Genomic DNA, 13,342 nt, shown 5'->3' on the forward strand with positions numbered 1-13,342 from the left:
CACGAAAATTGGTGGGGTTGTTTTGAGTTTACAGGGCAAAAGTTAGTTTTCTATATTGTCCGTCATCTGATGTATTTAGTCATTGAACATTTGGTGGTGGCAACACTTTCAAACGGCATGCACGGACAAATTTAACAAGGCTTTCAAAGGCTATATTTGTGTTAAATTAACCAATATTATCAAGTATTTTTATTGTATCGTATAATATTATAATAAATTGTATATTTTCCTTTCCACATGCATCGATTCTAACATGGATAAAACAGCTCTACACATTCCCAGCCATCGTCGATGGCCTCTGAACCTCCTAAATCTTTATCCCATAATCATCCTGCATTCCAAACTCAAGGTACCACGAAAATTCCTATTTACGTCGGCAACCGATCGCAGCGATCGGTATCGGCTGAGCGAAGGCTAAAGTCTGGAAAGTCCAGAGAGACCTCGCAAGATCCCAGTCCCATGTCCCAAGATCCGAAATCCGACCAAAGAAGTCCCGAAGACGATTCCTCCCTGTTCAGTATATCGGGAATGACGAGCGACAATGAATATGAGAGTAATATTAGCGAGTCGAGCGGTGATGCTTCCAAACCGACACAACGCGACGCTAAAGGGTACAGGCTTTCATGTGTTAGCTTTGTTTTGGCCCGATTGTTTTTGATACTCATTTTCTCCACACAATCCATTGCCTCACAGATTCCGGATAGTTACAAACATTATTATTGGATCATCACTTTTTAAATATCACCCAATTCCATGAATCATATTAGCTTGCGTATTTGTCGCGTGATTATAGCTTGAAGCATAATCTACTAATTTTAGGCTTAGAGATACTAACATTAGCATAGTTTTGGCTTGCTGCAAATCATTGTAAGTGATTTGTCACGTTCACGTTTTGTGGAAATGTATATTCTTCTATCAAGCTTTAATCTGTGCCTTTTATAATCAGTTTTATTACTGCACATGCACTCCCTCCTAGACGTTAAGTAGGCACTCGAGCACACAATGTTCTTTACATCGACGTACCTTTGTTTTTTAATTATATTAATCAAAGAGTTCTCGTTACTGAGTATTGTATAGTCTATTCAAATACATGTGCACTAATAAAACTATTTTTCTTATAATCTGTCCCTAATGTCTATCTTTGTGCTCGCTAACATCATCTGCATAGGAGTGGGTCGTTTGCCTCAGCCGATGGACATACAACTGGCAGAAGTCGTATACCAGTACCTAAGGAGCACATCACTAACACTAATCAATCTAGGTAATCTATGGCTGTGTACTTCGTAATTTAGTTTGTTGTTTCTGGCATGGGCGTAACAATGCTATTACATATAGGTTTGTTTTTTGCTATGTGCGTTATTATAAGCCTTCGTAATTACGATTGGCCTACTTCTTTAGTTGTGTTTTAGATAGTCGTGGGTGTTGAGCTTGCTGCATGGTGTAATAATGTTTCACTGGGTACTTTAAACGTCTTCTGTGACAGGCAAAGAACACCTTCGGGAAGCACCACACCAGTGCGTTCTGGTCAGCAAACTGCAGTTTCGAGATTGCTGCGCAAGACCTCAGATGCCTCTGATAGCGGTACGCCGACAACACCAGTCACTCGACGTACATCGACAACAACACGAACCACAGATAAACGAGAACCATTCCGACTATAGACGATTTTAAATAACGGTTGAAATGCTGATTGTCGTTTTGACGTTTGACACGCCTGATTTTTATTTGCGAACGTGTAAACTTATAATAGCTAAAAAATTATCTAACAAATTGTAACAAGCCTAATTGAGTCAAAATGACACCAAACTAACAAATAACATATTTGCGAATCGCGAAGCTTAAAAGCTTACGAAAATGGCTTGTAGTAAGTATAGATGTAGTAATAAACACAAAGTCTGCACTTGTTGCCTTGTATTTTTTTCTACCGAGCAAATTCTATTCGACTAAGTTTTATAGTCTATTTGATCGTTTCCAAAACTATTTCTTTATTGTGAATATTCCTTTGTCTTATTTATTGTCAATGTTGCCATAATTTTTAGGGTATAATACGTAATTCGTCTCGAAATAGAGACAAATGTGATTAAATTTTTATTTGTTTTTTTCTTTAGGGACCATATTTTTTGTACGTGTAATTATCGATTACGGTTTTTTCACCGTTGTCTGTGACATAGTAACGCCAGACTATACTCGCGGAGTTGCGGTGCTCAAATGGTTGTCGGTAATAAATGACAGGTGATAATAGGGATAATTTCTTTGTAATGCACAATCATGTTTTTTCGTGTATACAACGTATATTCTGTTTGTGTTTTATTGATTACGTATGTATGTGTTTTTGATTGCACAATATTAATTGTGAATGTCTATAAAGTTTGTACTCGGCGGCTGTCGCCAGAGTCGTTGAGTACTAATTAAGCAAAATTATGCTCAGTTTATTGAAATTCCACTGCGGACTTTTTTATTTTTAAGCATACTAAAGTACATTTTGTCAACACAAAAGACATTTACTTAATAATCTAAGAATACTTTTATATATGAAAAGAACGCTTTAATGTGTAACCTTCCTTATAATGTTAACCAACACTCACATTTACTTGTTTAATTTTTCATATTTCTGACTACTATTAAGCGTCTATTATTAGAAGTATAGTTATTATTGTAAAACTATTAATCTGGTCATTTTATTTAAATCATTGTTATATTTGTTATTTATGTAAAATCCAAACTATAGTAAGTTTATTTACAAAAACTTACTATATTTTTTTGTAAATGTGTCGTGCTGCAGTTAAAAATCTCATAATTGATTTCAAATTAAAATGTAACAATTACTTGTTTTTTATTACTTTACTTCAATGATTAAACTGTTGATAATATTTTAATAAAATATTAAGAAACGTACGGCTGCAACCACGGACGGCTTGCTTTACGCGGGTGTGAACCGTTACCCGTTTTTCAGACAAAGAGAAAGAGATTGAAGCCCTTCAATCTGATATTAATACTATCTCTGCTTGGTGCGATGAAAACTCTATGGCTCTGAATATTAAGAAGTGTAGGAACCCTATCCAGTAGCACTCTAATGTTAAGGATAGAGTTGAGGCGATTCGAGAATTGGGAGTAATATTCGACTTTGTTATTTCATTTAGACCTCGTTATGTTCATATCTGTAGAGTTAACCGGATGTTGTCCTTTATTCTTAAAGTCGCTAAACCGTTCAGGCGAGCCGAATCCTTGATTGTTTTATACAGCTCTCTCGTGAGAACCATAGTTGTTGAGTACTGTTTATCTGTATGGGCCCCGTTATACAAAATTCATACAGATAGAGAAGAATCAATACAAAGCCGGCTTTTTAGAGCTTTACGTGTCTTAGGTGCAAAATAAATCAATATGACCGGTGTATTGCACACTTTCAGATGGTAAGTCTTGAAAGGAGGAGGTGGATGAGCGATCTGTGCACTTTGTATAAAATAGGAAATGGCTCACTTGACAGATAAACTTGATATCAAGATACCGACGCGTTCTGTGCGTATCCCACAACTATTATTGATACCCTCAAGTAACAACAATGTATCCCAGAATGGTCCGCTCTCTAGAATGTGCAAGTATTATAAATCTGTCTTCTCATTTTTAATCTAAGGTAAAACTCTAGAACATCTTTACTATGTAAAAACATTACGTAGTATTCTGTGGTCAAATATAAAAATATGTAAATTGTCAATTTTATTTGGGAATTGTGATTGTGGTCCAACTTCAAAACGAATACAAGACCAAGTTTACCAATTACCAACTTTTTCCTATACCTATAATTTTAAATTGAGTATTTGAAGTAAGTCAGCGCATATACAATATACTAAACAAAAGGTTCCTTAGATTATATAAAAAGTGGTTTACTATTTAAGGTAAACAACTAAAATGGTTGGATTGAATATGGATGGACCAGCGAGAGATAGAGTTTTGAAACTAATGCAGGAAAAAGATAGAATTGAAAGTGAGATCAGAGATCAAACTGCAATTTTGGAAACCAGTAATGTGGGTATGAACGACCCATTGGTAGATAATCAAGGATACCCTCGAAACGATATTGATGTTTATAAAGTTAGACATGCCAGGCACCGGATAATTTGTACGTATGGATATTTCTTGCCCTACTCGTAATGCCTATCAAAGATATTAAATTAGTAATAATTACTTTCAATGTACTTTGTTTTACAGTGACTTGCCCGCCTCTGTTTACAAATAAAAAACACCTAGTTGATCCATTCTGCAATTACTGCTGAGTCATTTATGTAGCATTTTCTAATATAATTATTACAGGCTTACAGAATGACCACAAAGAGCTTATGAAACAAATTGAGCGAGGCTTGACAGAGGTCCATTCTGGTTATGTGGGGCCTGTCATGCAGGGAGCATCACCTAGAACTGCACCAAGCTATATTAATGGAACTAGCAATGGCCATAATACACAATTCACAAATGGTGATGATACAAGCCAAAGCTTTGCTACTGTTGGTTTTGTACAAGAAGGATCACCAGCCGATATTGCAGTAAGTCTTGTGCTATATTAATATTACACCTGCAGCTGTAAATTGAAATGCATACTCTATATATCATCATTGAAGGTATTTTTGATGTTAAAGTTGTTAAATCCAAAAAGTTTTTGTATTTGAGTAATATCATGTGTTATGTAGTTAGATGATTATGTGACATATAATCATTATGTTTAAATAAATAAATGAAATAATCATTTATTCCATTTACTTAACACATAACCATATAGCTAATTTTTATTTATTAATTCCAGGGGCTATGTGAAAATGATGAAATTCTGCAATTTGGTTCAATAAACCATAACAATTTTTCTGATGTCACACAGTTGCATCAAATAGTGTCTCATTCAGTGGGACAGAGGATTCAACTAAAAGTAAGACGGGACCAAATAGTACAAAGCATCACTGTGGTGCCTAGACCTTGGGCTCAACCTGGCTTACTTGGATGTCAGATACGGCGGCTATAATCTCTTATTACCATAAGAATTCAAGGATCATATGCTTTATTATTATACAAAATAAAATAAAAATTCTTATAACAGATGTTTCATTCTCCAACTAAAATACTCTTACATTAATAGTATATCTCTCAAGATGGAGATTTTTTATTTGTATCATGATAATTTCAAAGTAATATTTATATAAGTTTTAAAACTGTTATTGTTTGCATATTATGTATATGTATGTTGTAAATTTAGTAAGAAGGTATCTAATAAAGAGTCTATATGATTAATACTGTTATTATAATTTGTCTTCAATACTTTTTTTTCTTCTGCTATCAGCCCTAAGGCTATGAACAAATATATGCTGTGGTGCTGTCATGTTGAGGGGCTTGCCACTAGAAGCATCTAATCATCTCCTGCCTAGAGGTCTTCTAGCTCAAGAATATACTGACCCTTTCATTTTTCTCATTTCAAGGTGTTCGTGAACTTTGTTGTTGGTTATATACCATGGTACTTTGGCAATTGCCCTTAGGCTCTTTTATTACATAAAAAAGCTCTTTCCTCAATAAATATGCAGAACATTACATAAATTTGCTGTATAATATAAACTTAAAAATAAATTTTGTGGTTTATAACCATTGCATTTGTTTTTGGTTTAACTTTTAATATTGCTTCATCAACTCGTTCTTTAAGTGTTTTCTGTTCACTTTCATCCCCCACATCACTTAAATCGTCATCAGAACTTCTATCATAGGTATACTTCATGGTGTAGTCAAAATACAATTTATCATCCACCAGTCGATAATCAGGCTTTGTAATTGTTCCTCGAAGACAATCATTGTAATAGCATACAGCTTTTTCTTGGTCATATGTTTCGCAGGAACCTGAAATTTTATTCAGTTTAACTAGATATAATAGATGTTTTGTAAAAGATTCGCTGTTGGTAATTATTAAGAGTTACATTTATTAAGCCATATTGTGTTAAAGTTACGTGTCTAAAGTAGGAATTCCAATTCCCACACAGTGCCGTATTAAGCCAGCGCGGGGCCTGTAGCAAATTCTATCAAGTGGCCCTTGCTTTGCTTTTGCTTCTCAAGTTTAGGATATTGAATAAAATAAAACCGTTACGAATAAATTTATCTGGATCGGAAAATTGAGTGATTGTAAAATTTTCAATATAGACTTCTTTAACCAAATCATGCTCTATATTTAACAAAGAGATAAAGACGTTCTTACAAAAACAAAACCTGGCCACTTGAAAGATAGATGTTGTATAGGTCGATCGATTATAATTAAACATTAGAACCGTACGCTAAAAAGTCTGTAAAATAAAATAAAATTACTTTTAAATTAAATTTACTTATTTTTACGATTTAATCTGACAAAATCGAATTTTAGATCTTTAAGTGTAAGTGAAGCAAGATATATTACGCTCCGATCTAAAAAAAATTTTTACGGTGACGGGAGAGGGGGGCGCCCAAATTGGCGAGGCCCGTAGCATTTGCTACTCTTATTATATGGCTAATCCGACACTGTTCTCACCTGGTCTTCTCAATCGAGTAGTGAGAACGGCTCTTTCTGGAGCCATGTTCTGGAAGTATACGAGGTAGCACGCGAGCATTGTGCCGGTCCGGCCACGCCCGTGACGACAATGCACCCCTACAGTCTGAAAATATTTTAAACTGATGAACAGTATGACATTCCTTAACTATTGCAGCTTTCCATGTTTATGTGTTGCTATTGGTGTTGCCGAGGTGCCGAAGGTGGGAGAACGAAATAAAAACCTTAACTGGGAAAATATGGACAAGGAAAGTTGGAAGAACAGATGGTTGGTCGGTGTCACCCACGACACACTAGAGACACTAAGTTAAAGATTAATATTATGTATTTTTAGGTTTAGATAGATTAATATCACGCTTTGATAAAAATTTTAAAGTTCATTCAGAAAACAGTTTAACCTTTCTTGAGACACGTTTCAGCCGTACTAATAAATTAATTACTTATACTAATTGGCATTATTATTACTTCGTTAAGGTCCAAGACAGTGTTTGCCAATGTGGGGCCTACGCCCCACAGTGTGCAATTAGATTGTTGTGTTCTAAAATTTATTAAAGTTATTTGTAATTTTAGTTTTTCATTATATGTTTTGAAAATTTACTAACTGCGTTTCGTTCATCCTAATAATTTATTCCTAAAACCTATCATTTAAGTGTTTTAAATGAACAAGTAAATCTTTTAATATTAAAAATTATGTATAAGGGGCAAAAGAGTTTTAGAAAGGGAAAGGTGCGGCAGGCTACAAAAAAAGGTTAGGATGCACAGGTCTAAGATATCTTACCTCTCCCATCATCTCTGCTTTCTTACAGATTTCAATAAACTTCACAATTTGCTTTAAAGATGGCGCGCTAAACTCCTTAATCTTTATAAGAGTCCACTTTAATTTCCTGCATTCCATAACTGGAGGTATCCTTTCCGGAGATAGAGTTATAATGTGATTAATACCAGCATTAACCAGAAAGTTTAAATTTTCTACTGTTTGTGGCCACCCCATACCGGCAATCTTTGCTTCTACGAACCATGAGAAGTTGTAAGGAGGGTAGGCCTCGACGTCTACCACCGTTTGCGTCTCCTCTTTACCACTCTCAATTCCGTTTGGAGTTTCCTTAATAATTTCCGATTCTTGAACCTTTTCGGATCTATCTGCATATTTGTAGAAGATTTTTGCTAATTTTACATTAGGTCCTGCTCGTAGTGTTGACATTTTATCTATAAAATTATTAAACATAAAATTATATATATTTTTTAATTTATTGCAATATCTATGCAACACATACAAATGTTTATACAACTCTTTACCATAATCATCTATTATCTATATTCCTGTTAATTCGGTTATGTCAATGTCACTCACATTACACAGCAGATAGTTTGTTTTCCTCGTTAAATGCTACCAATTCTTCAATTTGAAAAGTAAACACATTATAGCGTTCTAAAATTTATAACCTCTTAAATTTAAGCCGAATATTTATGTAGTATATCTTGTATATTGCCAAATTATGTAATAACATTATACCTATACTTACTATAAGATTGACACTTCACTTTCCCAACCGCTGACACGTTTATGCACTTGTCTCAAACTACTATTTCAAGAGATTGAATCGAAAGTTTGACAAAAGTTGGATTCGCGCCAAAATTTTACTTTTTGGCATTCAATTTGGCGCGCCTAGACCGCGACATTGATCGAAATGCATTTAAATGGGGCAGATGAATTGTATTGGATATTTTTAGAACTAGAACTATCAATAATGGTTTACTAGGTATTTGGATTGCTCGGTTTGATTATAATTGAAAAATTCTACAAGGCACAAATATAGATTTTTGCGTGGTCAACTGACCTGATCAAATTCTCTGAATTATAAAAGTCTGAAAACGTATAGATTTTTTGATAGAAACGAATAACCATATATCTTAAAACATGTTTTTACGGAGTCTATAACGAATGAATAAGTATCCGTAATACAATTTACATGTTTATGATTGAATTTAAGGAATGAATAAAACCAAATAGATCAAACGATATTAACATTTATTATCAGGTACACAACAAAAAAAGTGCATCACAGACAAACCTTAGTATAATGAAGCTAACAATATAGCCTAATTTTAAATACTTTACAATTTTTATTCCATAAAGGCTTAATAGTTAACGCATGATAACGAATTTCCCAGCAAAAATAACGTTATTCATTTACGTTGGCTAAAAAACAATGTTTCAGTATTGTAGGCACAGGCTGATCACCTACTTGCCTTAAGAAATACACAAATTACAGGACTTATAAAATGAGCACAAACTTATTTCCTTCATGTCATTATGCTCTATCGACAATTTTCATACAAATAAAAACATTGTTATGTGATATCAAAGAAAAACGTTTACAAATAGTTTCCGTGTGTATTCGTGCCAAAATAAACATAAGCGTCTCACGTAGAACAGAATTTACAATTTCCGCAATTACGCTCATCAAACGATCAAATTAATTGCTCACAGTAAAAAAAAAATATTTTTTAATAGCGTCTGTAGAGCCGCTAGCATTATTGATACATATCATTTTTAATTTAGGAAAACTTTAAAATCATCAACTGACAACCAAAAATGTAACATTTAATTTATTAAAATGACAAGAGATTTGAGGCAAAATCCCTCGGCCACATCCCCAAAGAATATATGGAAAGTTGTCACGTGACAACACGTGAGCTGTTCCCAAACAAATTTTGATTCTGACCATTTTCATGTCGAAATAACAGCTCTGTCTCGTTACCAGGCCATAAAATTATTTTAAAAAAAAACAGTTCTGTCAAAAGGCTTTGACAGGATATTTAGTTCGATTTTTTATTAAAAAAAAAGACAGGATTCTAGCCGTAGACGCAACTACTTTTGTCACACGAAACACACCTATACATAGAGTAGATAACAATATTTTCGTATCCAACAACTATTAAAGGGACACAGAGGATCTCTCAGCAATAATGTTGAAGACGAGATTGCAAAGAGCCCCTTGCTTAGCGCGAAATCGGATTCGCCAAAGATTCACAGTACTACAAAATCAGAGATGGTTGCAAAATGTGGACTGCAGGCCAGCAGTTAACCCGCAAATGGCAAAGCGACTTCTAAACCTCAGCATAATTCATTTGTCACAAGTAACAGACCTAGATGGAGTAGACCTTTAAATTAACACAACGCTTTAAGTTTTATTATTATTTTAAGTTTATAAACTATTTCCTTATAAAGTTTCACGTAATTGAAAGTGAGTTACAATCTGTAATTAGATTAAACATTGCAACTAAAGCATTTTCTTAGTATACTCCCTTGCTGCCTCTATAAATTCTTCCATAACGTCGCCGCTAACACCAAATCTTAAAGGATTATTTTCTGTTAGTCGTTCGTAATATCTGCCGACAGCCTCTTCTTGATCGCCAAAGTCACAGGAACCTGTAAATTAGAGAACATGGTCTAAGCTTCTACTATTGAGTTGTCTTGCATTTCCAGTTCGTACATTTGAACCCTGACGTTTGAACCCCAAATGTTTCTAGTACTATGGAAGAAAGTACGCTGAGGAAACCGGCAGTTTCAAAGTATGAGATGATACTCAAAATGTCAGCCAACTCCACGCCTACAAAAATATAAATCAAACTTACGAAGAAATTTGCCAAAACTGAGCGTTTTAAAGCCTGGTGACGATCTTATCGATCTGTGTGGGGCCAACAAAAGACGTATAATAATAATGTATTGCCATAATAAGCTTTTGGCAACAAATGTGACACTGCGTCTACAATATTTGCTTTTGTAGGTGTGGATTGTTTTTATAATTCTTGCCACGATGCGCAAGGGAGCTGTATCTCTGGTAAGACTTGTGCTGGGGAGTCCGAACAACATGCTGGCTATAATAGTGGAAAGTTAAACAATGTATATGAAACAGAAAACATAATTAAGTCATCAATAAACGAAAAGAAAATTGCAGACAAATATTTCAATGAAACAAGTGAATTGTTACTGCTAAAGAAAGCCAAAGTCATACTGCCTCATCAAATATTTCCTTACATCCTCTTTGGTGAGGTGGAAAATATCAGCATCATCATAATTAGTGTCATTAGGTAAACCCCGAAACATCGGCGAATGCAGGTAACGTTTGTCGCATACGGTGGAAGGATTCTTAGAGAAATTGACGACACCACATAGGGACTATCTATCCGCCCATTACGAATATTTTTTTATAAAATAGAGGGCAAACGGGCAGGAGGCTCACCTGATGTTAAGTGATACCGCCGCCCATGGACACTCTCAATGCCAGAGTGCTCGCGAGTGCGTTGCCGGCCTTTTACAAATTTGTACGCTCTTTTCTTGAAGGACCCTAAGTCGATATAATAATAAGTCTTGCTGACTCCGTCGACATTATAATTATGAATTAATAATGAATATACATTTGTACTTTAAAAATAATCTACTAATATATTTAGGACAATCTTGTAACACAATAACCACATGGACTTAAGATTGTCTGCTTAAATAATTTTTTAAGTTCCACTTTATCGGCATTGTAAAAAAAAATACCACCACATTTTTTCGGTTATGCGTCACATTTTTCTTGTCCCTACCACGTTTGATTTGAAGAGATTTGAAGCCATTAAAAACAAAAATATAAAATAACGATAGCAATGATAATAATAATAATTTTACAATTAATGAAAATCTGTAATAATCTTAGTAGTAATAAAGTAAAATGAAATAATTGTATTATTTGTATTCATAGTCTATAATAATAAAAGCCTTATGTTTTAAACTTTATCTTATTTAACTTTATTTAACCAATTTCTATCAAGTTGCATATAGTAGATCATTTTTCGAAAAATAAGGTCATAAAGAAGATTCATTTCTTACGTGTGTACACGCACACATTTCTTTTTTCGTATGTATTCAATTTTAAATAATAAATGAATTACCTGGTCGTATCATCCGGATGACGTTTAACGCTTGCTCGGGATGGAATCTGTGGAAGTGTACCAAGTAGCAAGCCAGCATCACACCAGATCTGCTGCGTCCTTGACGACAATGGATGCCGAGCACCTGCCCAATAACGTTATATCATTTACATCGGCAAAATAATGCTTAATATTTAAGAGACATGAAACAGTTGGTAGAGCAAATTTAGACGTAAATTTGTCTCTGTATCTGAGGCTAAGAACTAACTGGTGAGCATAATATGTATTCAGAAACGAACGTAGAATGCAGGACGATTAAATGATTTCTATATCGAAGGTTCAAAATAAAACAGTGATTTTAACCGCCAAACAACTTCACAGATCAGATCGCGCAACAGAATAAATATAAAAAATTTCGAGTATAATATAAACATAAATTTTATCGTAATAAAGAAATATACACGCCTTAAACGTCATTCGCAGCTTTTTTTGTTTGACTAATAATTTTTCATGTGTTTGCCAACTTAATGCACGATGTTGTTGACACCTTAGAACAAATTTCTTGTGGTTGTTGCCATTTTCCCTAATAGATGATTTTATTTTACTGACTATAAACTCACCTCTCCATTTTTATCAGCTTTCTTACAAATATCAATAAATTTCTCGATTTGTTCTACCGTGGGGACCCCGAACTCTTCGACGGGTATCTCTGTCCATCGCAATCTCGGTATATCGTCTATCGGCGGCTTTTTTCCCGCCGTCAGTGTTATCAGGTGTGTTATGCCTTGGTTAACTAAAAACTGTACATTCTCCTTGTGTCGTGGAAATGCCATGGCTGCAAGTTTTTCGGGAATTACCCAGGAGTATTTTAGAGGTGGGTATGCGTCCACTTCCTCATCAGGGAACGGGTTTTCAGGTATAATAATGTGTAAATCATTTCTTATTTCTTTCCGCGCGCCCGCTAGGTGTCTGTCGTCCTGCTCGGTTATGTCTTCCATCCTTGTCACCACGTGGTAATAATCGTCTTCCATTTTTTTCGCTGCCGCCAAAATTTGAAATTCGAATATGTTAATCACAGATTATGGTAAAAAATTGTGATATGAATTTGTTTATTAATACGCACATAAACACTTTTCGCACTGGCACTTAACACGATTGTCCATCTGCGACGCTTTTCTTCAATTGACTGACGACACAACGTAAAACTTGGCACCGTTTGATTCTGGAGTAATATTTATTTCTGGAGACCCAGACCTTGGCTTAATCTTATATGCGGCTGAAATTAATATACTTGCTTCTATTACAGTGATTTAAGGTTGAAAATAAACTTTTATTAAGTATTATCAAATTGTAAAGAAGACGTATATGTAAAACAGATATAATAAATTTTACTTTCACGCGTAAATTAGTTGTATTTTCGCTAGTTTCAAACGATTGCGTTGTCTATATAAATAAGACAGGTTGAAATTGACGAAATCTACTTGGCACGCCTGACTCGTCTATTTTTGTTTTAAGTATTCATTATCTTTATACCTTTTAAGGTATGACCAAGGTAATGTAACTAAGTACATACTGGAGTGCTTTTCTATCTATGTTATATATTTAATTTATTAAATATTTGAATAGGTCTACTCAAGGAAAGATAAAAAAAATATTTGAGCCTTTAATATTTGAAATTGGAGTATTTTATAATTATATCGAATTGTGAAATCTAATTAAGAGCTTAATTTCAGTAAATATGATATACAGAAGATGTTTTTTTAAATTCTGTTGACTGTTTGGGACAGCTAACTGTTCAGTAACTCTAAAGAGACTCAATCAACACCCATATTCTATAGTTTGTTGACTAAAACTTGACCGTTTATAAGATTTTTTAGT

General features: G+C 34.3%; 4 protein-coding genes across 34 annotated transcripts in view; 2 read left to right on the top strand and 2 right to left on the bottom strand.

The window, feature by feature from the left end:
- Positions 1-2,825, top strand: part of LOC123714728 (dystonin) — a 256,193-nt gene extending 253,368 nt beyond the window's left edge. For 21 of the 27 annotated variants that reach the window (XM_045669172.1, XM_045669170.1, XM_045669187.1 and 18 more), the window contains 3 exons: positions 267-611; positions 1,169-1,261; positions 1,484-2,825. In XM_045669172.1, the coding sequence (XP_045525128.1) occupies positions 267-611; positions 1,169-1,261; positions 1,484-1,661 (616 nt within the window). In that variant the 3' untranslated portion in view covers positions 1,662-2,825. The remainder of the gene's footprint in view (positions 1-266; positions 612-1,168; positions 1,262-1,483) is intronic. The other 6 variants (XM_045669186.1, XM_045669177.1, XM_045669175.1 and 3 more) reach the window with 3 other exon arrangements.
- Positions 2,826-3,699: 874 nt separating this feature from the next.
- LOC123714548 (26S proteasome non-ATPase regulatory subunit 9) lies at positions 3,700-5,080 on the top strand. 3 transcript variants are annotated; one of them, XM_045668842.1, is made up of 4 exons: positions 3,703-3,819; positions 3,879-4,117; positions 4,309-4,538; positions 4,796-5,080. In XM_045668842.1, exons 2-4 carry the CDS (start codon positions 3,907-3,909, stop codon positions 5,006-5,008), a joined length of 654 nt encoding a protein of 217 aa, XP_045524798.1. In that variant the 5' UTR covers positions 3,703-3,819; positions 3,879-3,906; the 3' UTR covers positions 5,009-5,080. The 3 variants fall into 3 exon arrangements, with proteins under 3 accessions (XP_045524797.1, XP_045524798.1, XP_045524796.1); XM_045668840.1 differs by having other exon boundaries at positions 3,704-3,820; positions 3,894-4,117; XM_045668841.1 differs by having other exon boundaries at positions 3,700-4,117.
- A 70-nt stretch (positions 5,081-5,150) lies between these two features.
- LOC123714547 (dual specificity protein phosphatase 23-like) lies at positions 5,151-8,119 on the bottom strand. 2 transcript variants are annotated; one of them, XM_045668836.1, is made up of 4 exons: positions 8,068-8,119; positions 7,323-7,750; positions 6,527-6,650; positions 5,151-5,868 (listed from the first exon to the last, which is right to left on the bottom strand). In XM_045668836.1, the coding sequence occupies exons 2-4, from the start codon at positions 7,743-7,745 to the stop codon at positions 5,594-5,596; spliced, it is 822 nt and encodes a 273-aa protein (XP_045524792.1). In that variant the 5' UTR covers positions 7,746-7,750; positions 8,068-8,119; the 3' UTR covers positions 5,151-5,593. The 2 variants fall into 2 exon arrangements, with proteins under 2 accessions (XP_045524792.1, XP_045524793.1); XM_045668837.1 differs by lacking the exon at positions 8,068-8,119 and adding an exon at positions 7,896-7,949.
- A 437-nt stretch (positions 8,120-8,556) lies between these two features.
- LOC123713981 (dual specificity protein phosphatase 23-like) lies at positions 8,557-12,868 on the bottom strand. Of its 2 annotated transcripts, XM_045667922.1 has the most exons (4): positions 12,588-12,868; positions 12,085-12,503; positions 11,486-11,609; positions 8,557-9,977 (listed from the first exon to the last, which is right to left on the bottom strand). In XM_045667922.1, the coding sequence occupies exons 1-4, from the start codon at positions 12,625-12,627 to the stop codon at positions 9,829-9,831; spliced, it is 732 nt and encodes a 243-aa protein (XP_045523878.1). In that variant the 5' UTR covers positions 12,628-12,868; the 3' UTR covers positions 8,557-9,828. The 2 variants fall into 2 exon arrangements, with proteins under 2 accessions (XP_045523878.1, XP_045523879.1); XM_045667923.1 differs by having other exon boundaries at positions 12,085-12,867.
- Positions 12,869-13,342: the final 474 nt, after the last annotated feature.

The sequence above is a fragment of the Pieris brassicae genome, chromosome 9, assembly GCF_905147105.1.
Source record: "Pieris brassicae chromosome 9, ilPieBrab1.1, whole genome shotgun sequence".
Lineage (NCBI taxonomy): Eukaryota > Metazoa > Arthropoda > Insecta > Lepidoptera > Pieridae > Pieris > Pieris brassicae.

What these genes read in the sequence shown, in the direction of transcription:
- LOC123714548 (XM_045668841.1), top strand. Translation starts at nt 3,907, where the DNA reads ATGGTTGGATTGAATATGGATGGACCAGCGAGAGATAGAGTTTTGAAA. An exon ending in TGCCAGGCACCGGATAATTT is followed by an intron (nt 4,118 to 4,308) that starts GTACGTATGGAT and finishes TAATTATTACAG; the next exon opens with GCTTACAGAATGACCACAAA. An exon ending in GATCACCAGCCGATATTGCA is followed by an intron (nt 4,539 to 4,795) that starts GTAAGTCTTGTG and finishes TATTAATTCCAG; the next exon opens with GGGCTATGTGAAAATGATGA.
- LOC123714547 (XM_045668836.1), bottom strand. Translation starts at nt 7,745, where the DNA reads ATGTCAACACTACGAGCAGGACCTAATGTAAAATTAGCAAAAATCTTC. An exon ending in AAGCAGAGATGATGGGAGAG is followed by an intron (nt 6,651 to 7,322) that starts GTAAGATATCTT and finishes AAATATTTTCAG; the next exon opens with ACTGTAGGGGTGCATTGTCG. An exon ending in TACTCGATTGAGAAGACCAG is followed by an intron (nt 5,869 to 6,526) that starts GTGAGAACAGTG and finishes ATAAAATTTCAG; the next exon opens with GTTCCTGCGAAACATATGAC.
- LOC123713981 (XM_045667922.1), bottom strand. Translation starts at nt 12,627, where the DNA reads ATGGACAATCGTGTTAAGTGCCAGTGCGAAAAGTGTTTAT. An exon ending in AAGCTGATAAAAATGGAGAG is followed by an intron (nt 11,610 to 12,084) that starts GTGAGTTTATAG and finishes GTTATTGGGCAG; the next exon opens with GTGCTCGGCATCCATTGTCG. An exon ending in CATCCGGATGATACGACCAG is followed by an intron (nt 9,978 to 11,485) that starts GTAATTCATTTA and finishes TCTAATTTACAG; the next exon opens with GTTCCTGTGACTTTGGCGAT.